General features: G+C 37.6%; 1 protein-coding gene across 38 annotated transcripts in view; it reads left to right on the forward strand.

Moving 5' to 3' along the window:
- Window positions 1-26228, forward strand: part of scaf8 (SR-related CTD-associated factor 8) — a 314948-nt gene that overhangs the window by 120263 nt on the left and 168457 nt on the right. Inside the window, exon 19 of one of the 38 annotated variants that reach the window (XM_051925162.1) lies at window positions 1-37. This exon is cut by the window's left edge and continues 14 nt beyond it. The exons of the other annotated variants lie outside the window; for them this stretch is intronic. Coding sequence (XP_051781122.1) covers window positions 1-37 — 37 coding nt within the window. The remainder of the gene's footprint in view (window positions 38-26228) is intronic. 38 annotated transcript variants of the gene reach the window in all.

The raw sequence follows: 26228 nt of genomic DNA on the forward strand, positions 1-26228 counted from the left end.
CCTGTAGTCCCTCAGACTTCAATTGCCCATGTACCATGTAAGCATGATTACTTTTTTCTTTGATAGGAAAAAATGTTAAACTTATTATTGTACATTTTTACAGGTAGTTTCAAAAAACATTTGAAGGTGTATATGCTTAAAATTTTTCATTACTTAAAAGTAGTTTTCTTTGATACATAATGTGAAGTTCATTATCTTATAAATTAGAGAATTTTATAATAACACATCCAGCTATGTTTTAGTTGAAAAAGTTAATTGTTTTTTTGACATCATAACCCACAAAGCCAAATAAATACACACACACACACACACACACACACACACACACACACACACATAAAGAGACTTTTTGTTTAGACATGTCATGTATACATTTGCTTTTTAAAAGTAGAATAGGTAAGTGAAACACGAAGATGTGGGCTAATAAAGAACAGTCTCTAAATCTGTAAAGCACAATGTGTATATGAAATTTGATGCACTGTATGAAACCTTAATTATTTTTTTTATATAGCCTATTTTCTTCTATATGAATGTATGATGGCTGAGAATGAGCAGAAACACATTGTATTTGCACATATTTTTTCACTACACCCTCAGAAGATAAAAAGCCTTCTCTCACAAAGCATCTGTGTAGTTTCATCGTATTAGTTTGTTTTAGACTGTAGGTAAATAGAAAAATGGGCTTTGTGGTTAGGGGAAACAAAAAAGAGTAGAACCACACTACTTAGAAAGTGAATAATCATAAGAATATTGAGATCTTGCAGCAGTTAAATACTAAATAAGTGATGTCAGCAGTCCGCAAATTTCTGTTGATTTATATGAAAATGTCCGCATTGTTTCATGATGTGATTCAGTCCCCCCATCCAATGCTCACATGGAGAACTTTTCCTAATAAAAAATAGAAAAATGTGACTGTTCCCACTTAATACAAATACCTTTTTTCCTAGCATTGACTTAAAAATGCATTTCAAATTTCCTTAAAATGTAATAGCCTATCAGCCACTCAGCCATTCTTTAGTGGATACTCATTGGATCTCTTAAATTTATACAAAACACTTTTTCAACAGCTAGAAAATAAAAACAACTTGTCTAGTAAATTTATAGAAATATGATAATTTTATCACTCACCTTTTTCTAAATCTCCTGTTTGCCATAAATGTGCATGTGGATGATTTGTATAACAGTTGACTAGTGAAGGCAAATAATAGTCATGAATTACAGTTATTATTCTTTTAAGCTTTAGGCCAGCCTCCAGTTTCTACATCTCAGGAGACTGTAAAGGATTCTTCTTATGGAGGTTTTATGCCACCGACGAGCACTATTCCTGGCTCTTTCTCATCTGCTGGTATGAGTGGAATCTATAATCCTGTTTCTGCGCAGTCCCAGCAGAGCAGCATCAGTGAATCAGACGACAAAGAACTGCACATTTCAGAGAACCGAACAACTTCTACAGATAACAAAACAGGACTAGGTAAGAGGCACTTGGTATGAGCAAAGTAAGGGTTAGACGGGCAGGCAAGCAGAATACCTTTTACTTAATCTTACTAGGTCTGCAAAACAGTTTACTATAATATGATCACATCTACAAGTTGACCTGTCTTTTAAGCCTTGTGTTTGGTAAGCATCTGTGCTCATAAATTACATTTAAGGCAAAAGAAAGTGTATATGATTTTAATGAAAAATAAAATCAGTAAATAATACTACAAAGACAGCTAGTTGGTGAAAGGCTTTTCATTCCACATTATTACCTGATGTTTTAAATTTCCAAATATTCTTTCCGTGCTATAGCAACTTTCATCTTAAGGAGAGAAGGTCAATTCAAGGTTTAACATTAATGAAACAAGTTTGTTTTCTTTGAAATTTGCTACAAATTTTTTTAAAATCCTTTGTTTACAATGTTATCTAGTATACAGCGTAATTTCAATTTCCAGTTCATGTTACCTGAGAGTGTATTGTGTGGTGTTTGAGTATATTTATAATTTTTTTTTTTCCCCCCTTCTCAGGAGTCCACTGTGATACGCGTCCAAGTTCAGTCAGTCTCCTTGGAATGCCCCCAGCGGTGTCTTTATCTCAAAATATACATCATTCAAGTATTCCAGCCCCCAAGGATACATGGATTATTACCTTTAGACATTCGACCAGGGATGATGCCACCACCTGGTGGTCCAAGGTTTCCACTTATGATGCAGCCTGGAATGCCTCCTCCACCTCCTGGAATGCCTCCACCAACTGGCATTCCACCACAAGTTGGACTGCCTCCGCAAGTTGGAATGCTTCCCCAGGCTGGAATGCCTCCACATACTGGTGTACCTCCTCAGGTCGGAATGCCACCACAGATTGGTTTGCCACCACAAACAGGAATGCCCCATCAACATGGAATTCCCCATCATTCTGGCTTGCATTTACAACCAGGAATGCCCCCACCAGCACGTATGCCCCCTCATCCTGGATTACCCCATCCACCACATTTGCCCCCACCAGGAGTCCTTGACCCAATGTCAGCTAGACATCGAGGGCCATTTCCACCGGTTGACCATTTTAGCAGGCCAGAAGGACATTTTGGTAGACCCAATAATCCATCTGGTAACAGTGTATCAAAACCTAATGATTCAGCTGGTAATGACAGTATCCAACAAGAAGGCGATAAAGATTATCGCTTTCCCCCTGTGGAAAAACGTGATGGTTTGCTTAGGCCACCTATTGAAAACAGGGACAGTGTTGTTAGGCCACATTCTGTGATGGATGGAAGGGATGGACAGAGAGGTCTTGCTGGAGATGGAAGCAGAAGGGAACCTTTAAGTGGTTTTAGGTCAGAAAGCCGATGGGGCCCTCCCCGAGGGGACTTTGATGAACGTGAACACAGAGGGATCTCATTTACCGGCCCTAAATCTTATAGTGATGAACGAACTGGTTCTGGAAATTTCCGATTTGATGAACGTGTTGGGCCAACATGGAGCCGAGGATTTGAGACAGACATTCACCAAGATTTTGATGACCGTCGACCTTCTTGGGAACGACAGCGAGATCGGGATGATAGAGATTTTGATTTCCGTAAAGAAATGAATGGAAACCGCTTTGGATGTGAGCAAGAGCATGAACCTTGGTCTGCTTCTGCTCCTCATTCACAAGCGTTTAAGTATTATGAAGGTGAAAGTAACAACCAAAAGAAGGATGAGTCATCTCAGGTGAATGGTGATAAAACAGACAATGAAACCCAACCAGAACAAGATAAAATGCACCCTGAACTTTCAAAGCAGCAAGTTTCCCCTAAGGAATCGGGCAATGAAAAGAACGAGCCGAAGGACAGCGTTGAAAAACAGCCAGTGGTAGAGAAAACAGAAACTGAGGGAACATAATCATCACTCAGTAGGTAAAAGATAATTTTGTAAAGTTGTCATCTCTCTGTATTAGGTAAATGGCTGACTGGACCTTTTAGTTATTCACTTTCTTGTCTGCCACAGAACTTAACAATTTGTTCATCTTTTTCATAATGGTGTACAACTGACTTGTATAGAATGCTCTTTAGTTGAAAGAAATGGTAGGTAATTATTTTTTTTATTCTTAAAACAGAAGCCACCCCATTTTACTTAAATTCTTCTTTAAGCTTGCCAAAAATTTTAATTGAAAAAGATTGACCTTCCTATGGAAGATTGAATGATCCTGGCTGTTTCCATGGGTTAAACCGTTAATGTTGTAATACTTGAAAACACCAGGTGCTGGCCTGTATTGTCCGTCTTTTAAATGCTGCTTCAAAAATTTTAAATGCTTAGGTTTGTATTTTATTGCTCTACTTTTTAAGCACACATAAATTGCCCTGGTACAGTATTGAGGTGTTCAAAAAATTGTTAAGATCTGTGTAAAAAGAGGAAAAAAAATAATATAATCTGTGTTAACCCCCAAAATGTTTGTGATTTGTTCTCGTACTGCAGTGAGTAAATGATTTATATATTAAAAAGCAAAAGATCCAGTAAATGTTGGGTGCATTCTGTTTTTAGTTGCTAATAAACATTATTTGTTTGGTAACAATCCTCTAGGAAGTGTATTTTGTACACCAACATTTAAAGAAATGACTGATTTGAAACTTCACCTCCTCTTGTGCACTTCTTAAAATCTGTGAAACCAATCAAAATGATCCTATAGCTCAAATTTTAGATGTGTTAAAAATGAAATTGGAGATGGTTGTTATTTAAAAAAAAATCACATTGCGTGGACAGAATTAGGTGTTTGATAAATATTTGCATATATATTTTCTGTATATATTGGCTTCCTTTTCATTTAATAATGCATACTGTTAGTACAGTAAAATCATCTCCTTTCCCTTTTAGCATATCTTAAAAGTGAATGTACATGGTATATAGTCATAAATTTATAACCGGGAAAATAAGTGATTGGTTACTTGTTCAAGGTTATAGCACAGAGAGTATCATTTGTATATGATTAAACTTTATTATAAGCACATTGGTACTTTCTTACAATGTAGCTGGTATTTTGTAACCCCTGAAAGAAATGTACCAAAGCCAACAAAAAGAAACAGAAATGTATTATTCAGATGTTTTCTAGATGATCACAATAACCAATCTGTAAATTATATCTGAGGACCTTTGTACATTAGTTAGTTAAAACCATGATAAATAATTTTGGATCTCATTTTCTTTTATTAATGCATTTTCAAAAATCAAACTACCTAATACATGTGTCTTACCCATTTTAGAGAATGGTAAAAATGGAATTAAAATAGTCTTGCAGAAGAGACCAGATAGTGGTTATCCAACTTAAATGCATTTCTGTCTAAGCACTGTTTTTACATATGTGGGCATAGCTTTCAAAGATTTAAAAAAAAGATATGCTAATCTTAGTGCTGTCAAACACTATCATCATAATCAAGCATTCACATGTCATTACAGTGAGTGGCCACAACCTAACAACAATTCACACTAGGGGATAAAAAATTGGCTCACAAATGTATAATGTTTAAGCAAACCACACAGTATATATTGTACATCACAGTGTGCTTATTCTAATTGCCAAAATAAAATTAATTTTTTTGATTACATAATTTTATACCCAGTACTGATTTTGTTATATTAGCGTAACATGTAATCTCAACAATTTTCCAATGTTTGCTACAGCATTTAAAAAACTAATTATGTTAATCAGAACAGTCTTGGATAAGTTTGAGTTTTTAGTCTTAAAACTCTTTTTAAAGTTTCTTTGTTAAGCACAGAATCACAGTGTTTTGTTTTGTTGGCAGACTGTTTTTTTGAATGGATTAACTATTGCAATACATTTCCCATTAGGGTGTAAATAAACCATTTATAGTGTGATATTTAGATAAGAGTATGAGTAGTGTGTATAAGAAAAGATGGCTCTCATTTTGAGGAACTTGGTTTCTCTTGCCTCTTCTACAGAACTAGCCTTACTGTATGTTAAATATATGTAAATGTCTGGCTAGAATAACATTGCAAGCATAGTAGAATTTATTAGGTGAAGTCAAGAATTTTCTTACTGTTTGCTGGGTGGGGGAAAAAAAACTTAAGTCCTACTTTCTCTGGTGATATAATACAGTATCAGCCTTCCAAGTTGGACTAATCACGTCACCCTGTTTGGATGCACTTGTGGGGAATTTTCAGATACTCCCAGATAATAAGATAAGTGTTTTTTGCAGTGTGTCCTAAGTCAGGATGTATTGAAATAGCTGCAAAGTGTAAACATTGACTGTGTTTAAATGCACACACAGAATCGGAATGAGGTGAGTAATCTAGGTAAAGGCAGAGACCTGGTTTCTTAAAAAAAAAAAAAAAAAAAAACCATTTACATTCGCGAGTAGGATTCTGGAGTTCTCCTTTGGCAAAGTGCTGCTGAGACAATAATATTGCAAGCATTTTTATTTCAATAAAAATATTTGTGTTAGGTTGATCATTCCCTTAAAAAGTAATTAGACTATGTAATACATACTACTTTTAGCGCATTACCCTACTGCTTCAAAGATTGTACTGCTCAACTTAGCATTGTACATTCAGATCATCAACATAAATTTAGCGATTTCTGAAATATTGAGACAAATTATTTCAGACAGGAGAAGGAATAATGTGATAGTCCAAACTTTTGCCTCAGGAAATTTATCTTGTGGTTGCTTCTGCCTGTGGCTGCAACAAGTGTTAGCGAAGTTAAGCAGGCAAAACAGAGTGCGGCAGACATGTGCAAACTAAAAAATCCTCAACTGTAACCCATTTAAGGGTTTACATGGCTAAATAACTGGGTTACCTGCAGAGAAATCAGCTTTCTCAGAGACTAATGACCTGGTTTCTCTAACAGGAATAATGGTTTACATGCCATTTTAGAAACTAGGTTTTTGAGAGTAACTGGGTTATTAATGCACATGAAAATGGTACTCAGTGAATATAGAAGTTCTTCACGTATGTGCTGACGCACACACCTACAACCCTCTCCCAAACTGCTAGCTCAGTTACAGATTAAAGTTCTTTTGAAGATTTTTAAAGATTTTGCTTCAGCAACTCTGTATTTTTCTTCAGTTATTTTACCCTTTATTTTGACAGGCTAACCAGCCTCTGATGGTTAAAAGCATCCCTACAGCATTATGCTGCCAACACCATACTTTAGTTAATGCAGGCTTCGTGTTTTTTAAATAATAAACTGTACTCTTTTTCTCACAATGTAGATCTAGAGAGAATGACATTTTTTTCTCACAAGATCTTTGAACCATTTCTACATTTTTTTTTCAGAGGCTCCAATGTGGTTATTTTGCTTATTATTAGAGATGCACATAACTTTTTTGGTTAGGTTCTCAATGAAGTATTAGAAGATGTTTGGTACTCGCCATTTATGTAGCTTATGTGACTATGCACCATCTTCTTCAATGTCAGCAGACAATGTACCCACTGCTCTGTGGTTGATCATGCAATGTGCTGTTTGCATCCGTACTTTGACAAAAGGATCTTGGTCAATTTTTTTTGTGTTCCTTCTTGAACAAATGTATGTTCATCTGGGATGAGAAGAGAGAAAGTGACAGGAATGATCTGTGCATATTTATTTTATTAAAATTAGAAAATCTCCTTTCACAAGATGCACTGATGAAAAGCAGTGGCTGGGACAACTTGAGCACTCCGTAAACGTTGGAGTAATAATCCGCATAGCTTGTCTTTAATATGGTGACCAAGTTGTACTTGGAGGAGGCTGCTATACACTTCTGTGCTTGTTTTAAGCATATCCCCTCCCTTATAGTTTTGTCTTTGTGGAGAGACAAGATGGCCTCATATTTTTGAAAAATGCTATTAAGTGGCATATTACCAAAGCCATTGAGGCCTTGCATATTCTCTGGCCAAACTGAATGGTCAAAAATTTAAAACAGATCACATGAATTGAGAGATTTATAGTTTTAGAATTTTGACTTAAACCTCTCCTTATATGAACCTTATCTCTGCAGTATCAGCATTCGTAGCGTTAGTGTCTTTCCTGCACTTTGCACTAACCATTGATCAGCTTTTCCTGTTAAATTGTGAGAGATGCAAAGTGCTGCTAATGTACAGCATGTTGGCCAGTAAACTGAAAATGCTTTATGCAGATTTTCTGTAGGTCAGTGCCTTCTGTTGTTGCTAGTTGTATTTTAATGGCAAGTAATAGCTTCAATATCTTTAGTAGAGTTTATATGTCTCCAAGCAGACCATTTAATGCTTATGTTAATTTTTGCAACACCCTTCTGTAAATAAAATGTGAGCAATTTGACAACAAACCGATTAAATGTTTCATGAGTGTGTGAGCAGTGCACAGAATATGATCAAGCTAATCTACAATCAAAGATTGGCACATTCCATTGTCAGCAGCCCTGTAGATGCAAACTGTGACCAACTTCAACTCCATTCCTGAGTCACACAAAAGATTAAAATATACTGCTCAAAAAAATTAAAGGAACACTTTAAAGACACATCAGATCTCAATGGGGAAAAAAAAATCATGCTGGATACCTATATTGATATGAACTGGGTAATGTGTTAGGAACGAAAGGATGCCACATCGTTTGATGGAAATGAAAATTATCAACCTACAGAGGGTTGAATTCAAAGACACCCCAAAAATCAAAGTGAAAAAAATGATGCTGCAGGCTAGTCCATTTTGCAGAAATTTCACTGCAGCAACTCAAAATCATACTCTGTAGTTTGTATGGCCCCCACTTGCATGTACGCATGCCTGACAACGTCGGGGCATGCTCATAATGAGACGACGGATGGTGTCCTGGGGGATCTCCTTCCAGATCTGGACCAGGGCATCACTGAGCTCCTGGACAGTCTGAGGTGCAACCTGGCAGCGTTGGATGGACTGAAACATAATGTCCCAGAGGGTGTTCTATTGAATTTAGGTCAGGCGAGTATGGGGGCCAGTCAATGGTATCAATTCTTTCATCCTCCAGGAACTGCCTGCATACTCTCACCACATGAGGCTGGACATTGTCATGCACCAGGAGGAATCCAGGACCCACTGCACCAGCATAGGGTCTGACAGTGGGTCCAAGGATTTCATCCCGGTACCTAATGGCAGTCAAGGTGCCATTGTCTAGCTTGTAGAGGTCTGTACGTCCCGTTTGATGTTGTTGTGGTGAGTTGCTGACTATTCTTTTAAATTCAGACAGGTAATTAACAGGAGTAAAAGGAGCTTTGAGTATAAATATAACATTGTTAGATTTGAATGTAATACTTTGATCTATTATCTTGTACCATTACAAAAGATTTAGGGTTTAGATGAAAAGCAATGTACACCGAATTAAATCTTTCCTTATACTTATTACAGACAGCATTGACATTTACAGGCTGTACATTTATGTAATGTTTTTTCAGTAAATGATCTGAACATTGTAATAGTAGTACAGTAATCCCTCGCTACTTCGCAGTTCACTTTTCGCGGATTCACGACTTCGCGGGTTTTTAAATACAAGTGATTGCCCGCCTATCGCGGAAGTTATGTTCCAGACCCATCAGCAACAGGAGAAAATCTGCGATATAGAAAGACCATATAAATAAACATTTTTATAGCTTAAGCCTTAAAATACCCATCCCACATGCTTTAAACACATGTAAACTTATAAAACACACTTTGTTAACACATATGATATGTGGATGTCGGGTTAAGGATATGAGTAACATCTCACTATTATAAAACATTTTAACTTCACGCAAGACAAGACAGTGAGACAGGAAAATAGGTGCTGTACAGGCTTTTAAATTATTGACACGCAGAGCAACAAGCAGCACAAAGTCCACTTCTCCTTAGCGTTCATTCAGCTCCCCACCCCCTTGACAATGCGAAGTGGTAGGAGCGTACTGCGCCTCCGGGGAGGGGGGTTTGAGGGAACGTGAGTTCAGCCCTCACACACCCCCACTCCTCCTCCTCCTTCTGAACGCCTGTGCAGGCATTTTGGCAGAAGCAGCACAAAGTCCATTTCTGCTCAGCGTGAGTTCAGCTGCCCCCCTTCACAAAGCGAGTGCAGACACATCGACGTCTGATCGCTGCGTGCAGTGTGCAGTGTTGGTCTGCGGTGTTTAAGAATGTAGAAAGTGTTTAAGAGCATAGGAAGTGTTTATATGAGTGTGGGAAAGGTTAACAAGAGAGTGAGAAAGGTTTATAAGAGTGTGGGAAGGGTTTATAAAGCTTTAAAATATGTATAAATAATAAAATAAATATAGGTCGCTACTTCGTGGATTTTCACCTATCGCGGGGGGCTCTGGAACGTAACCCCCGCGATAGGTGAGGGATGACTGTACTGTAAATGATCTACTTTATTCTGTCCACTGGGGACCCCTTTAGTGAGCTGTGCAAGCATTTCAACAGACCAAGGCATGCCATTATTCTTAGCTTGTGTTGAACCCAGTGTTGCTCGTATTTTTTCACCAAGCTGAACCTCATCCCCAAAAACACAGATTTTGTTGTCTACTTAGTTCCTTTTTATTCTTTTTGGACCGTAGGACATCAAGACAGGATTCATTGCTAATTTTCTGCATGGTCTTGATGCTTGATGAATCCTCCCGTAATGTTCATCGCCACGTTGCTCGTGTTCTTCCACAACCATGTTTACAACTGGATGGAACCCAGTCCATAGCCCTTGTGGCAACCACTCAGTAGCCATTCATAATACATGTCCTGCCCATTGCCATCTGTGTCTTTCAACTATGTCTTGAACACGCATTGTTTTATCACATTGCATCAAGTTTTAATTTGTAACATGATCTTTACAAGATATGTGAAAGAGAGTTCTGAGAGACCTTCTTTGGAAAACCTCAAGGCTGTTGGTTATACATCCTGTCTTTTTCCAAGTCTTACCAGCATTCAGGAGGTTAGGTAGAATAATTGTGGAATATAGACAGTTTAATCGGAATAGTGAGAGTAGAGAGTGCTAAAATTGGTCAGAGGTGTTGAAATATTGCAGATGCTTTACCAATCCTAACCTTCACATGATGCTACCCAGGTAAGTGAAACTGTCAACGTCATCTGTGGGATTCTAAAGTAGCTGGATGTTTAGCTGAATGTCTGTCTCCACAGTGATGGTTTTGGATTTATTATCGCTGATTAATAGGCTGACTTTCTGTGCGTTTTTGCATAAATTGTCAGGCATACACTGTAAAAAGTCGGGGCAGGTGGCCCACCCAGGTAAGGCAGTATCACCTGCAAAGTCAAGGTCTATCAAGTGTGTCCATGACGGTAAGTTCCGGTTAATTCCAACTGTAGTATCTTATTGTTTTCATCGTGATGAAATCCAGTAAAATAAGAAACGGAGATAGAATATAACTTTATCTGACACCTTTTGCTATATCTGCCAAAACTGGTTCTAGCATAACAGTGTGAAATTATGATACACTGTCCTGAAGATAGTGATGTACTTTTCTGATGTGTTTTACAATTTTAATATTTGCCTCAGTGAATGCTGTCAAAAGCCTTTTTGAAGTCTATAAAGTTGATATATGGTCAGGACTTTGAACTCCACTCTTTGCTCTGTGACTTTTCTAATGTGAATATCTGGTCATTAAATGATCGACCAGATCAAAATCCAGAACAAGCCTATTGTTTGCATTATATTTATATAAAAGTGCTCGATAATCCAGTGCAGATTGAATTAGCATATATTGTATACCACATTATGAGGAATAAGAAGAAGCTGACAGAATAAAGGTGTGCTGCATGTACCAAAGGAGGTCACTCGATAACGATGCCTTTGAGTTTCACCTAGCTTTTCACTTCACATCTCATTTTCCATGTAGCTCGATACCCCTTCTCTGTGCAGTGCAGGTGTGTTCTTCACTTGCTGCCAGTCCCATTTCTCTGCTTGATTACAGCTACAGCTTGCACAGTGGCAATCTTTTGTTTGCTGCATTCATTTGCATGAACTGCATACCCCATTCCCCTGCAATCTCTGTTGTGGCAAAAAAAGGATGAGCAGCCATTTAAGAATGTCTCGATTGCTGCAGCATTATTATTGGGGGGGAAACACTGGCTGATTTTCTTTTTTTCTATTACCACTAAATTTCAGTCAAATCAGTCGAAGTGTTTTTAAAATTTTGGGGTCTTAGTTTTTTCTATTTCTCCTATTTTATCCCAAAATATTGATATTTTCAAAATATCCTTTCTTAGCAAACAACTACTGGTCTTGATGTACCATCCTCCCAAATTTCAGCTTTCTAACTAAATGGAAAATAGTCTAAAGTTTCTCATTTATATATATCAATTTTTTCTAAATGAGGTTCTACCAGGTACTAAATACAAAGGTTCACTTATGTTTTCCAGCCTTGACTGTATATATTTAAACAATGTATTCAATACTGACAAGAAATACAATACTTTGTATTTTATCAGAACAACCAGGTAGTTTTTCTATTTTTCTGACTTAGTGTGAGTAAATAATGCAGAAATGCTGGTGTAAAATATCTGATGTAATATCTTCATAATGATAATACATTAAAGTTATATCTTATTCAGCAGCCCTTCAGTATAAATTTTAGATTACTGTGAGACAAAATCCAGGATTAGAAGGCAAGCTTCAAGTGTAATAAGGCAATGAGCTGCCTCTGCCATTGAATTGGGCCCCGTATTTATTTAGTTGTCAAATTACAAAAACAATATTTCATAGTAACATAAATAAAAGACTTGGATCTCCATGCCCTTTTATTATCCTATTCTTGTAATCCTTTCTGGTGGCTGACCTCGGATGCTTACTGGTATTTTGTTCAAACATCCATCCATTATCCAACCCGCTATATCCTAACACAGGGTCCTAAACTAATTTTTTGTTGGTGCGTTAAAACTATGTACAATCACAAACTGAGTGTCTACTAATCACGTTATAAGCCTGTAACATTGATAATACAGGTTGAGTATTACGAAATTCCAAAATCTGAAAATTTTCAGTGTAGACAAGGCACTACAAGTAGAAAAATCTGACACTTAACCTCACTTACTCATGTTAGGCCTCTGACCAATAATAGGACATGAATAATACATGAACTTGTATTTACCGCAGATGACTGATTTCTTCAATTTCCACTTAAATTTCAAGCATTACACCAACACAAGAACTATGAGCAGGTGTTGGGGGTTGCCCGGTGTAGTGTATGGGGCTGCCAGTGCATTACCAAAGGGTGGAAGGCACAATAACAGGTGTATAGCACTTCTAAACTGCTGCGCAAGAGATAGTGTTGTGCAGCGCAACTTAAAGAAAAACATAGGCTATATTGCTCTGTTGGTGGCAGTTTATCAACCATAGTCACTGCCCAGACATATGTGCATTATTCACTGTTTTTTGCTTATTCTCTGTGTACAGTAATCTTTTAATCAAACACAGTATTGTAGGTGAACACTGAAAGCCTGCTGCTGTTTGTTGTTGCTGTTGTTTAACAGCAGATACAGGTATTCTGCTGATGCTGATTCATCTTGATGAAATCTTGCTGATTCATGCACTACGTTATTAAAAATATTCGATAAATTAACCTTGTGTATAGTATGTATATGCATCATACATTTTGTTATTAGAATTGGTCCCATCCCCAAGATATTTCATTATGTATATGCAGATATTCCAAAATCCAAAAATATCCCAAATACTTTTGGTCCCCAGGCATTTTGGATTAGGGATACTTGAAATGTAGCTGTTACTAACTAAGACATAACGTGTTTTGTTTTTTTTTTGTTTGTTTTTTTTTTTTTTTAAATTAGACCTAACAAACAAATCTAGAAACCTGCATTTCAGAATATCAATAGGCAATGAATTTTACATTAATAATTTTGTAATTCTCAATTTTCTTGCATAGGTATTTCCTACATTTGTACTTTTAATAATTTATCTACTTGTGAAATTTATTAGACATGACACATTAAGTCCAGCGTAATTCTACCTATGACAATAGCATCGTAAAAAAACTAACTAGCACTTTTAAATTCTGTGAAGTGTATATTTTTTTTCTATACACACACCACAAGATTAAGTTTAACTGACTAGCTGTCTTTGTTGATGGCCTTTCAGTGTGATGCCACAAGTTTACATGTGGTTGTGTATGCTACTGTGTAAAATAATATTCGCCATGTTCATCAATCAGTAGCCATGAAAAAAGAACATAAGGAATAAGTTCATTATTAGTTTAATTATAAATTTTCATAAAATAGCCCAGAAGATGAATATGTCAAAAATTGCAAAATATGCAGATAATGTAAGGTGTTTTTGTGTTTTCTTTTTCTTTTTGTATGTATCAAGTACAAACCGGTCTGTCATTGTGGTATATGTTCAACCAGCAGTTTAACAGAAGAATCAAAAAAGGAATACAACCTGCAAAAAGTGAAAACCTTTTTATTTCTGTAGTTTTTATCACAGTAATAATATCAAAATGTTTGTAAGTGTACTACCAGTGAAAAAGCTACAGGAAATGTGTAGAGTAATGATCGATTGGGGTGATTAGAGAATTGTCACTGTGAACTTAAAATGCATGGTCCCTAAATTTCATTGCATTGATTTATGTCCACTGTTTCTTCATGATCTTTGTTTGTTGATGAATTACACTTTTCCAACTTGTTTAGATTAACTTCAGTGTATGGTAAAAGACCACATTTTATTGCAAACCAATTCCATATTTGAAACTCAAAAGCTTGGAAGACCAGTGAAGATTAATAAAGTCAAATTGGTTTCTTCCCCTTTGGCTGGGATTTGGAAAGTCTTTGGAGAGCACATTTATATATTAAAGTTTAAAATATGAAACACATAAATGGAATTTAAAAGTCATGAAAACCACATTAGTTCATTTTTCGTAAAATAATTTAATGTCGATCCATTTTGTATACCAGATACATACGAAGAGTCGCAGTCAGGGTGGCTGATGGAACGATCTTATAAATGACACTGCAGTTGTGACCCGCTGGGCTGGCTACTGTGAGCAGTTGTTCAAAGCTGATCCTCCGGCTAGGACATTTAATATCTTTGGGTCCTCGAGGCTGATCCTCCAATTAGCTGTGAACCACCCAATCTCACTTGAGATTGCACAGGTGGTGAACCAGCTGAGGGGAGGAAAGGCTGCAGGGATCTGTGGTATCCGGAGTGAATTTCTCCAGGCGGGTGGTAAGGCTGTCCTCCTGGCATTGCAAGCAATCTTTGTTTCCATTTGGGAGACTGGAATCATCCCAACTGACTGGAAAACAGGACTTGTTGTCCCTATCTGGAAAGGGAAGGGTGATCGCCTGGATTGCAGCAACTACAGGGGGATAACGCTGCTCTCGGTGCCGGGTAAGGTCCTTGCTAGGGTTGTCCTTAATAGGATTCATGATCACTTGCTCACATACCAGCGACCGGAACAGTCTGGCTTTATGCCTAAGAAGTCTACAATCTACCGCATCCTAGCACTGAGGGTTCTCGTGGAGCGCAACCGCAAATATCGGCAGTTTCTTTGCAGCCTTTGTCGATTTTCGTAAGGCGTTCGACTCAGTTGATCGAGCTGCCCTGTGGGACACCCTAAGGGTTCGCGGGATCCCTTCAAGGTTGCTGGATATCATGGCTGGCCTGTACACTGGTACTGTGAGAGCTGTGCAAAGTGGTGGCAGAACCTCTACGTTTTTCCCAGTTGATTCTGGGGTCCGTCAGGGGTATGTTCTTGCTCCTACTTTGTTCAATGCTTGTATGGACTGGGTGTTGGGCAAGGTCATGGTGTCCAGCGGCTGTGGGGCATCTATTGGTGAAGAAAGATTCACGGATCTTGACTGCTGACGATGCTGTGATCTTCGCGGAGTCAATGGAGGCTCTGATCGGGGCACTCGAGAGACTGAGCGAGGAGTCTGAGTGTCTGGGCTTTCGAGTGTCCTGGATAAAAACAAGATCTAGGCCTTTAATGACCTCTTGGGCACAGCCATCAGCAGTGTGTCTGTCTGCGGAGAGACAATGAAGTCAGTAGATGGATTGGAAGAGTGGGGGGGGGGGGGGATCATGAAGTTGCTGGAAAGGGATGTGTGGTGCTCCCGATAACTATGCAAAAGGACAAAGGTCCAAGTCTTCCTGTCTTGCTAGATGGTTGCGAAACATGGACACTATCCAGTGACCTGAGACGAAGACTGGACTCCTTTGGTACTGTGTCTCTCCGGAAAATCCTTGGGTACCGTTGATTTGACTTTGTGTCGAATGAGCGGTTGCTCATGGAGTCCCGAATGAGGCACATTACCTGCATTGTGAGGGAGCGTCATTTACGGCACTATTGCCATGTGGGGCGTTTCCCTGAGAGTGATCCAGCTCGTAAGATCCTCATTGTTCGGGACCCGAGTGGCTGGACAAGGCCAAGGGGTCGCCCACGTAACACCTGGCTGCGGCAGGTAAAGGGTCATTTCCGGAGGGTGGGACTGGACCGCGTGTCTGCCTGGGGGGTTGCCAACCAGGATCCCGAGTTGTTCCGTTATGTAGTGGGTGCGGCAACCCACTATACCAGTGCATGCTCCCCAACTTGACTTGACATTTTGCATACCCTTATAAACTGTAAAAAGTGTGTTTTCTTAACTTTTTTTTTTGTTCTTTTTATTTGTTTCACCTTATACAATTTCCTGTATTAGGAATTTGTTAGTTTTTGGTTACCACTTGGGGTCAAAGCACAGGGTCGGCCATTGTATAATGCCCCTGGAGTTATTGCAGATTAAGGGCTTTGTTCGAGGGCCCAGAAGAGTTGGACTCCCTTTGCCAGTAATGGAAATTCGATCCTTAGCCTCAGACCCCCCCTTTCTACCCAGTCAACATGTCTTTGCAACTTGTAGCTAAGAATTTAATGTTTTTCTGTACTAACATCTGCACATAGTGCAAGATTTAAGTAATATAATTTTTTTGTTTTTGAGTAAGTTAATTCATGGAGAAAAACACACTGAATGAATTGTGAATGTTTCCAGATTTGAAGGAATAATTGGATGTCTTAATTGGCAGAAAGTAAAGTGAATGATTTTACTTACTATGTGTCTTACAAAAAGCTCAGACAGCATTATTATAATTATTAATGATTTCACATTTCTGGGCAATTTGAATCTGCTGAAATTAAGCAGGTCTGAGGTCTTGTTCTTGATGAGGGTAGACGGGTAACAGTGCTGACATGCAAGTGAGGTTCCTGGATGGATCCTTCAATTTACTTATCACTCTGTATTCATCATCTCCCCTGTGGTCATGATTTCTGGATAGTGACCAAAAAAATAGGATCACCATTATGAGCAGCCAGAATGAGGATCCTGTACGGGGTTGTTGTGGTGGTTGTCTCTGGCAGAGTGACTAGCTTAAAAATACTAGAGGACCCAAGTACAACCACCGCTTCTCCAGAGGGAATAGAGGTTGAGGTGGTAGAGCATGTAGTTAGAATTCCACTGGGGTGCCTATCACTGAAGGGTCTGGGAAATCCACAGGAGAAAGTTGGCAAAATTAGCCAAGCTAGGAATGTTGCCTCCAGGAACGTCATTGTAAAAAGCATGAACAACTATGCAGTAAATAAAATGAAATAATGTTGCTGAAAGTCAGAAATTAATCTCTTTCTCTAGTGTCTTAATTATTTCGGCTCACCATCAACCATAGTAAACTCTGTGCACTATCTTGTATATAGTTGGGGTTTTTTTTTCTCACTTTCTACTGGATGACTTATGCACCTCAGTCAAATTTGTTAGTCACTTCTGTGGGAATATAAAAAGAAGCATGTGTACAGACTTCTATATTTGCAATGTTAGATTGTTGCTGGGCATGTAGTGTGCTGCCTCTTTCAGCTCAAAGTTAATAAAGGGAACATAGTAGTTATTGTTGAGTTTAAATGGCAGCTATTCATTAAAATGATTTTAAGTGGTAGCATTGCAGTCTTCAAGAAAATAAATTCAGAACATATATCATTTGCCCTAGAAGATGAATTTGAACAGGTCTGACAGGAGATGTTCTCAACAGTAAAAGTCAGCTTAAAACTAAAGTTTGGAGTTCTGATGGTGTAACAGGTCAATGTTTAATATCCATTTTCAGTCTTTCTGGGTTCCCTATTATCATACATTTCTTTTTCTAAATGTAAATTTGTTTATTTACATAGGGTACAACTCTGTGAATATGTAACTTTAACAGGTAGCTTTATGTTGATATCTTGATTCCATTAGAGCTAAATACATCCATCTATTTGGAACCTGTTCATTTTTACACAAGGTGGATGTAGGTTTACAGCAGTAACCAAAGCTCTTGTTTTCTACCCTAAACATATTGTACTTGCTAAATATTTTGCGATCACAAGTAGCAGCATTACATGGGTTTAACCACTTTTCCTTTTTCCTTGTTTAAGCTGTGCTCTTTTTATACAATTGTTCATCAAGACCAAAGGAAAGCCAGATTTGAAGTCCACCTTTGAAAACTTCTGGCAGTACATTACTCCAGTGGATTGTGATCAATGAAATATGCATTTAGAAGAACATTCAATCCATTATCTTCAAAAGTTCAAATCTCCTATGCTTTTTTCCCCCCCAACTTATTTTTATCTTTATTTAAGATGGTATGATTAAAAAACTTAAAGTACCCAACTTTCCACATGGTTATTTGCACGAGTACCTATTTTTCATGATTGTTTTATCTTTTTTTTGTTATTGTTGGGAACAGGAGAGTAAGAGAAACAAAGGCAGCAAACTTAGGCACTTCCATGTGCTGTAAGATACTTTTAATATAAAATGCAGTTTTCTGTTGTGTAATTCCACCAAACCTTGCATAAATCATGTAATGTCAACATATAGCTTCTCAGGGCAAATGGTAACACAAAACTGAAATACATTCAAAACTAGAAGTAAATTTTATGTCTTTCAGTCTTGAGCAAGTTTCTAAAGCTGTAGGTATCTGCCAAAAATCTGTAAGTAACATATTTTCCAAACTGAGAAAGATTTGGATAATAGTCCTCCTAGGATTCCTGCTAAATATGCACCATGAACAAGTTTTTGAAATTTCCATATAGCCATAAATACCATGGGAGCTGAAGGTTTCTCCTGCTTGACTTTACCATCAGAAAAATTCTAGATAAAAATCGGATTTGTAGTTGCCTAGCAAGGCAGAAAACACTGCTAACTAATAAAACCATTGGTGCATTTCTTAAGGTTGCTAAACCATTCATCTGCATCTTCAGTAAGTCCGTCACAAAGGTGTTTGTATTAGCGTTATTGGTTACTTTAAACTGGACTTTTAAGTAAATGTGCCAATGCTATGAGAATAAGAGATGGCTTCCAGGTTATAAAATGATCACTAGTGAAAAATATAACTTTTTGGCTGAGTATGTTTGAAGACATATTAACACTGCTTTATACTGTAAGACTTGGACAACTTGCCATCACCAAAGAAATTATGAATGTTGCTCAGTATCAGAAACTGCTTTGTAGGGTGAGAGGCTATGACCTGAATTAGTCAGAGATGCGCATAGATTATGTAACAAAACTGATTAAAAAAATCAGTGATGGTAGTTAAATTAAAACAAAAAAAAAGAAACGGTTTGGTGATAGGTCTTAATGTTGGCTGTGCTAAATCCCAACAGGCATGTGGTAAGACCGAAACAAGCAGTCATGCTTGAAAACTCACTGAATTAAAGCGGCAATGAGATAAAGATCTTTTATGTAGTGCTGTGAGATTATTTTTCTCAAAAGTGCATGTTAAAAAGCATTGCATTTTTTGGTTTGGAAATTTACATTTTTATTAAATCATCTTTCTACTGTAAAACGTGCAAAACACTAAAAGTACAAAGTCAGAAGTATAAAAAGTATAATAGTGATACAAATAATAATATACAACGAATAATACCATATTCTTCTTTTTTGGCTGCTCCCATTAGGGGTTGCCACAGTGGATTATATTTTTCCATATCTTCCTGTCCTCTGCATCTTGCTTTGTTACATGCATCACCTGCATGTCCTCTCTCACCACATCCATAATTAATAATACCTATATATTGTCAGAATATGTATTTTGTGTAGTATATCTTTGAACAGGAAAACTGCTTAGGTGTACAGTCATTTACACGACACTGTTAAGCATAACGGTTCGTTTCAACAATTCTTTCAGTCATACCATCATCAAAAAATACTTCCAGTAAGTAAGTGGATCTTGGCTGCCTAAGTTCACTTTTATTCCTGGCTGTCCCAGAAAATCAAAAAAAGGTGGTGATGGTTTATTTGAAGCAGGGTCAACAGAAATCCAAACACAAGTGTTACTTTCGGATTCATTAGAATCTCTTTTCGGTTTCACCTTCCATTTCATGTTCACTGACTGAAGACAGATTCACTTCAGCCTCACTGCTTGTATCACTGTCAAGAGCATGCAACACCTGGACTACTGAAAAACATTTCTTATGAAATGCTGTTATGAGGCTAGGAGAAAGTATGACTACACCGTTGCCCAGGTAATGCTTGGACGCGACGCATAAGACATGCCTATGCCGTTGCCTGATTAACGCTCGGTACTGATGTTAGCATTTTTACAACCCAAGTAATCCTTGGGTCTAATGGTTTTGCGAGACACGTCTATACAGTTGCCCAAGTGACGAGTGATGCTCAGGTCTAACGCTAGGTAAATTAGTTTGATATTCTCAATTAATCCACCAAAAGGCTCATGAATTGTGCTGTTTATTCTACCACGTCATGCTTGTACATGGACACTAACACTTAATTTTATGAAATAGATGGATTAGTTATATTAATATTTTATAAGATTGTTATTGGCTGCTATGAAAGAAAAGTTATTTTTCAAGAGCTTTCAACTCCATTGAAAATATCTGATGATAAAGAAAAATATTTGGAAAGATAATGTTTTTCCATATTTGCTTAATAAATTGAAAATGTAAATGCTAGTCACTTACAACATTAAATAAGATGCTACTGTTCATTATTCAGTAGCTGTAGTATACATTTTCCTTCATGATGTATTTTGTTTGTTGTACATATTAATAGCTGCAACGTGCTAGGGAATCCGTTATGGTCTAAAGTTTTACAAGGGTGTGTAAGTGTTTGTGTGATTGGGCCCCACAATGTGCTGGTACTATGGTCAGGGTTGTTTTCTGCCCATGCACCCAGTAGTGCAGGGATAAGCTCCAGACCATCTGTGAATGGGTTTGATAATATCATGTCATGTTATTTAAAATGAACTTAGAGCATTTTTTTTCTTTATGTTGGTGCTTCTTTCTTATTAAAATGGTATCAGATAGAGAGCTCACAATTTGTCAAATACTAAATATTAATAGATTGAAATACATTAAACTTAAATATGTTTTTTACTGGAAATTCAGTTTTAGAAATGGATGAAAACCATTATGCAAAAGCTGTCCTTGAAATATTCTCTCTGCTGGTTTTGATCTTTGCTTTCTGAACCTGTGAAAATAAAGAACATAAAATTACACACAGTATCGCATAGTCACATTATGTAATGCCTTACACATTGTATGTATGGCACCATCATTTGACACAGCCATTATGAGTTCATTTGAGATGGATGTGTATAACAGTTAATTTTTCCTCAAGAAGAAGATAAAAAGGAAGATGTCTGTTAAAATTCCGGCACAACATAATGAAAGTTTGTTCAATTATTATAATACCATTCATTTAATTAGTGTTATAAAACTAAAAGTTTACAATTTTTCAACCATTACAACTTAACACATGTAAAATTGCCAAGCAAAAGTATTTCAAAATATTAGAGGACTAATTATAAGGTACAAAATTACAATTTATGACTGCAAGGGGAAAAAAAGCATGTATTCCAAAGACCATGTGTATGTATTGCAGTGTTCTTGGCAGTGTGAAGTGTAGTACAAGTAAATTTGCAGTAACTGAAAATCTATTACACTGCAGGTGATACACTTAGAAAAGCTTTTTCTGAAGATGGTTTCTTGCAGAAAATTTGATTTATCGATACATGTTCTATTGAGTTTTATGACAAGCCATGTAAAGAATGAAAACTTTTTTGCAAAAAATCTATAAACATCCTGTTTTCTCACTATCAAAAAAAGGAATGCATATTGGTGCAGTTTTTTCATAATGCTTTTGTTTAATGCATACCACAGAGGTATGCATTATTTAAGAAGATATATAAATGTTTTATTTTGCATTTTGTGACAGTATATGTGGTACAAAAAGGTTGATTTCTGTTCCATTTATAGATGCATCTCTTATATATATTTCTCTTCTGGTTCGTCCTCTTTCCACTTCAAAACCGTTCCCACCCACACGCAGCCAACACGGCATTTCTCGATTCCTATTTGTCGTCTTCCATGTCATGCACTATACTGGCCTGCTGAGCATAATACATCCAACAAATACTCGAGGTGCTGCCACAACGGTAAAGTAGCTTTACCACCTGTGCGGGAGCCACCTGTGTCTTTACAACAGCTACTTACACAGCAAACAACAGAAGCAAAAAATTATCATGAACACATTCGAGAATACAACTCTTCTTTAGCGTTTGCTTCCATGGGTGCACAGATAACTCAACCTCTTGGCCATGTACCATACTGTTTTAAAATACACGGGCAAATTTATCACCAAATCTCTCCACTATACGCTAACACTTCTACCTCTCCAAGATATGGACAGTTGTATGTTTTTAACACAGCGCAAGCTACTGAAATAAGCTTACAAAATAAAGCAAACTCTCTGCATGCGGCGAAAATGTGCTTCTCCAGCTAGATTCCATGCTCAGAACCATCAACCCCTTCGCTAAATCATACAAACACATGCATGTAATCGCTCAGTCCAATCCAACAGCATCTGTACAAATGCTTTTCAAGGAAAACCCTAGGCAGGATTTACAACGATACAGTGCCCCGACATGTCACACCGATGTTGCAGCAATTTTCATCGGAGAAGATGGCAAAACGCCTGCCGAAAGGGACATTTGCATCTATCCCATAGGCAACTCCTGTAAACAGATTTCCACGCTCAATATGAATTGCAATCCTATGGTTTACCCACTTTTATTCCCTTACGGAGACATTGGCTGGCACAAAGATTTACTACATGTTCCCGATAAAAGAACTGCCGAGCTAATAAGGCTTACTCAATGCCAATTTTACGCATACAGATTAGCAGTGAGGAATACATTTAGTATTTTGCACTCCAGCTGCAAACTATTCCAACAGTACGTTGTAGATTAATAAAGTATCTATCTATCTATCTAGATGCGTATGTTAAAACAGAGGGCGCACGTCTCAACTATCTCAGATTACATCAACAAGATCTGTGCGTGGAACTATCAGACGCACTACAAGCAAATGCTGAAAATAACAATGTAAGTGTAGGCAAAATGATCATATTACCGTCCACATTTCCAGGAAGTCCAAGATACATGCAACAAAACTATCAGGATGCCATGGCCATAGTATGTAAATTCGGAAAGCCTGATTTATTTATCACTTTCACATATAATCCTGCTTGGCCGGAAATTCTACATGCGCACTGCATCTTTCAAGAAGTGTTTATTTCTTCTTGATTTCTGAATTCCTTTATCACCGTTTTCCGTTCCTATTCTTACACCACTGTATGCTACGGCGGTTGTCGGCTAGTTTTTTAATATTTCACTAGGGCTTAAGATTGTTTTATTTCATCTCTTTTATTTGTTATCTAAGGGAAAAAAAAGCTAGAACTTATTTCTAAGCTGAAAAGAAAGGAAGGTCGTATAGTCTTCATCTGTTTTGCAACCTGAGTCCTAACAAATGTTTTGGTGTGCTATATAACTTTTTTGCATCATTAAAACTATTACCGTATTTTCCGGACTATAAAGCCCACAGGATTATAAAGCGCAATATCAATGAATGGGTCTACTTTCATACATAAGGCGCATCGGATTATAAAGCGCGTTCAGCGAAACAAAACAGATAAGTCAAACTTTATTCAACTCATTCACAATAACACTCAACATTGTTCAGTTGTAACATAAAATACAAAACAATACACTTACTTTTTCAGTTCATTCATCTTCCACAAATCCATCAAATTCTTCATCCTCAGTGTTTGAGGTAAATAGTTGGGCGATTTCAGCATCAAGCATGCCCGGATCTCTCTCGTCATTATCCGAGTCAGTCTCATTGCTGTTACTTAGCTGTTTAGTGATGATTCCGCCCTTCGTGAAAGCTCGGACGATACTTGAGACTGATACCTTAGCCCAGGCATCCACGATCCATTGGCAGATAGTGTCGTAATTCGCCCGGCGTTGCCTTCCTGTCTTGGTGAATGTGTGTTGGCCTTCTGTCATCCAATGCTCCCACGCAGCTCGCAATTTAACTTTGAACGACCTGTTGACACCGATATCCAACGGTTGGAGTTCTTTGGTTAATCCACCCGGAATGATGGCAAGCTCCAAATTAGTTTGCTTAACTTGGATTTTGACAGTATCGGTGAGATGGGCGTGCATGGAGTCGCAGATCAATAGAGACGGAGATTTGTGGAAAAAGCCATCCGGTCTCCTGACGTAAACTTCTCTCAGCCACTCACTCATCTTCGCCTCGTCCATCCAGCCCTTTGGGATAGCTTTGATGATGACGCCGGCCGGAAACTTTTCTTTTGGCAAAGTCTTCCTCTTGAAAATGACCATGGGTGGTAGTTTCTGGCCATTAGCCTGGCAACCGAGAACTACAGTGAAGGATGACTTCTCGTTCCCTGTGGTGCGTATAGATACCGTACAGGTTCCTGTTTTCTCGACAGTACAGTTCACGGGGATGTCAAAGGTGAGAGGGACCTCGTCCATGTTGGTGATGTGTTCTGGCCGGATCTTCTTTTCAGTGATCTTGTTCTTGCAGTAAGTGCAGAAAATGGCCAGCTTTTCTTCGTAATCCTTTGGCAGTTGCTGCGAGATGGCAGTTCTTGTGCGGATGGAGAGATTATGTCTTTTCATAAAACGGAAGCACCAAGAAGGACCTCCTCGAAAGTCAGTGATCTTCATATCACGTGCTACCGCTGTTGCCTTGAGTCGAATAGAGACTGTAGAGACGCTTCTTCCTGCTGTTCTCTGTTCAATAACCCACTGTTCAAGTTTGTCCTCAAACTGTGGCCATCTCGCTTTGTTCCCTCGGAAAATCTGTTTGGTGTTCTTTACTTGGCGCAGGTCATCTTCTTGCTTCCTCCACTTCCGCACCATTGATTCATTAATGTTGAATTCTCTCGCAGCTGCTCTATTCCCATGTTCTACTGCGTGCCTGATAGCCTTGAGTTTGAAATCCGCTTCGTAAGCATGTCTCTTGACAGGTGCCATTTTGGGGTCCTAATAAACACACCGTAGTACCGTATGTTGAAGTACAGTACGTATTACTCCGCGAGGCCCCGACTACGGTAGCCGTAATGCTCCAACAATCCATCAAGCGGTGCGGCTTCGTAGCTTACCAAAGTCATTCTAAAACATTTTGACAGATTTTTGAGCACTGTGTACCACATAAAATCAGTTTGAGGTCAGTAAGCACAACCAGAATTAATACATAAGGCGCACTGGATTATAAAGTGAACTGTCGAATTTTGATAAAATTAAAGGATTTTAAGTGCGCCTTATGGTCCGAAAAATACTGTACATTAAGATTTACATCACAATAAAAATGGCAGTCTCTACACTGTTAAAATATTAAGCAAACAATGTTTTGACTGTTATGTATATTAATCAGTTTATCTATTTTCAACACCATTAGTTGCTACACTTGATCACAGAAACCAGGGCTTATACCAGTAATGTATTTTGAATAAAGCACTTTCATGTGCAAAATTAAATTTTAATTTACCCCCTAACATTTTAAAATAGTAATAATATAAAAATATCTTATGAATCTGTTAATCTAGCACCATTACCAAGAGAAAAGCTAGTTTCTACAAGAAATAAAAATGTCCTTAAAAATGAAGCATTATTATTGTACATTCTGTCTATTAAAAATGCAAGTTTAATGTGGATGATTATCATGAGATATGATGAAAGTGTGATGCTGATTTTGTATAAAAGTTTAACACTTTAAAATTGATCATTTGTACAGTCATGCTAATATTAAATACTGTTTAAATCTTTCCTTTTAAATATCATATTAGGTTGTATAGAACATTATGAATAAAATTAAAAATCATTTATGCAGTTTTCTTTAGTATCTTTATCCATAACAAAACACAACCATTGTGCTCAAGTGTTTAGGCTTTCACCTGAAAGGCACAATAATTACAAATGCCCTTAAACATTTAAAGGTGCACATATGCACATTATAATATTTTTATATGTACATGAAGCATATTCATGATGGATAGGTCATATTTTAAACCTGTTGTTGGTGGGGTTTTTTTTTTGTTTGTTTTTTGTTTTTTTTTTTTTTGTTTTTTGTTTTTTTTTTAAAGGTAACAAGTTCATGCAGAGCATAACCCCATTGCAGAGCACACACAAACACTTGCACTCCCTCATACAGTGTAGTATGCTGCATGCAGTGTTTAAACAAATGATTTGACAATACTTTCCTTGATCTGTACTGCAACATAATCAGATGCTAAACTTTTCAGAAGATTTTTGTGTTGTCTCTGGATTGCTTATCTAAACATCAATAGAATCCTAATGCCTGCACAGGCATATGTACAAACATCATTTCATGTTTACCTATTACTGATTTTAAATGTCAGCAATTTTAATATGAATTACATACTGCCATATTCTCCACATTAACATAACTGACTGAAGCTTTTACATTTAAGTAGTTAGCAACTGGTGCATCTAAAGCAAGTTACTAATTATG

The sequence above is a fragment of the Erpetoichthys calabaricus genome, chromosome 3 (assembly GCF_900747795.2).
Source record: "Erpetoichthys calabaricus chromosome 3, fErpCal1.3, whole genome shotgun sequence".
NCBI lineage: Eukaryota > Metazoa > Chordata > Cladistia > Polypteriformes > Polypteridae > Erpetoichthys > Erpetoichthys calabaricus.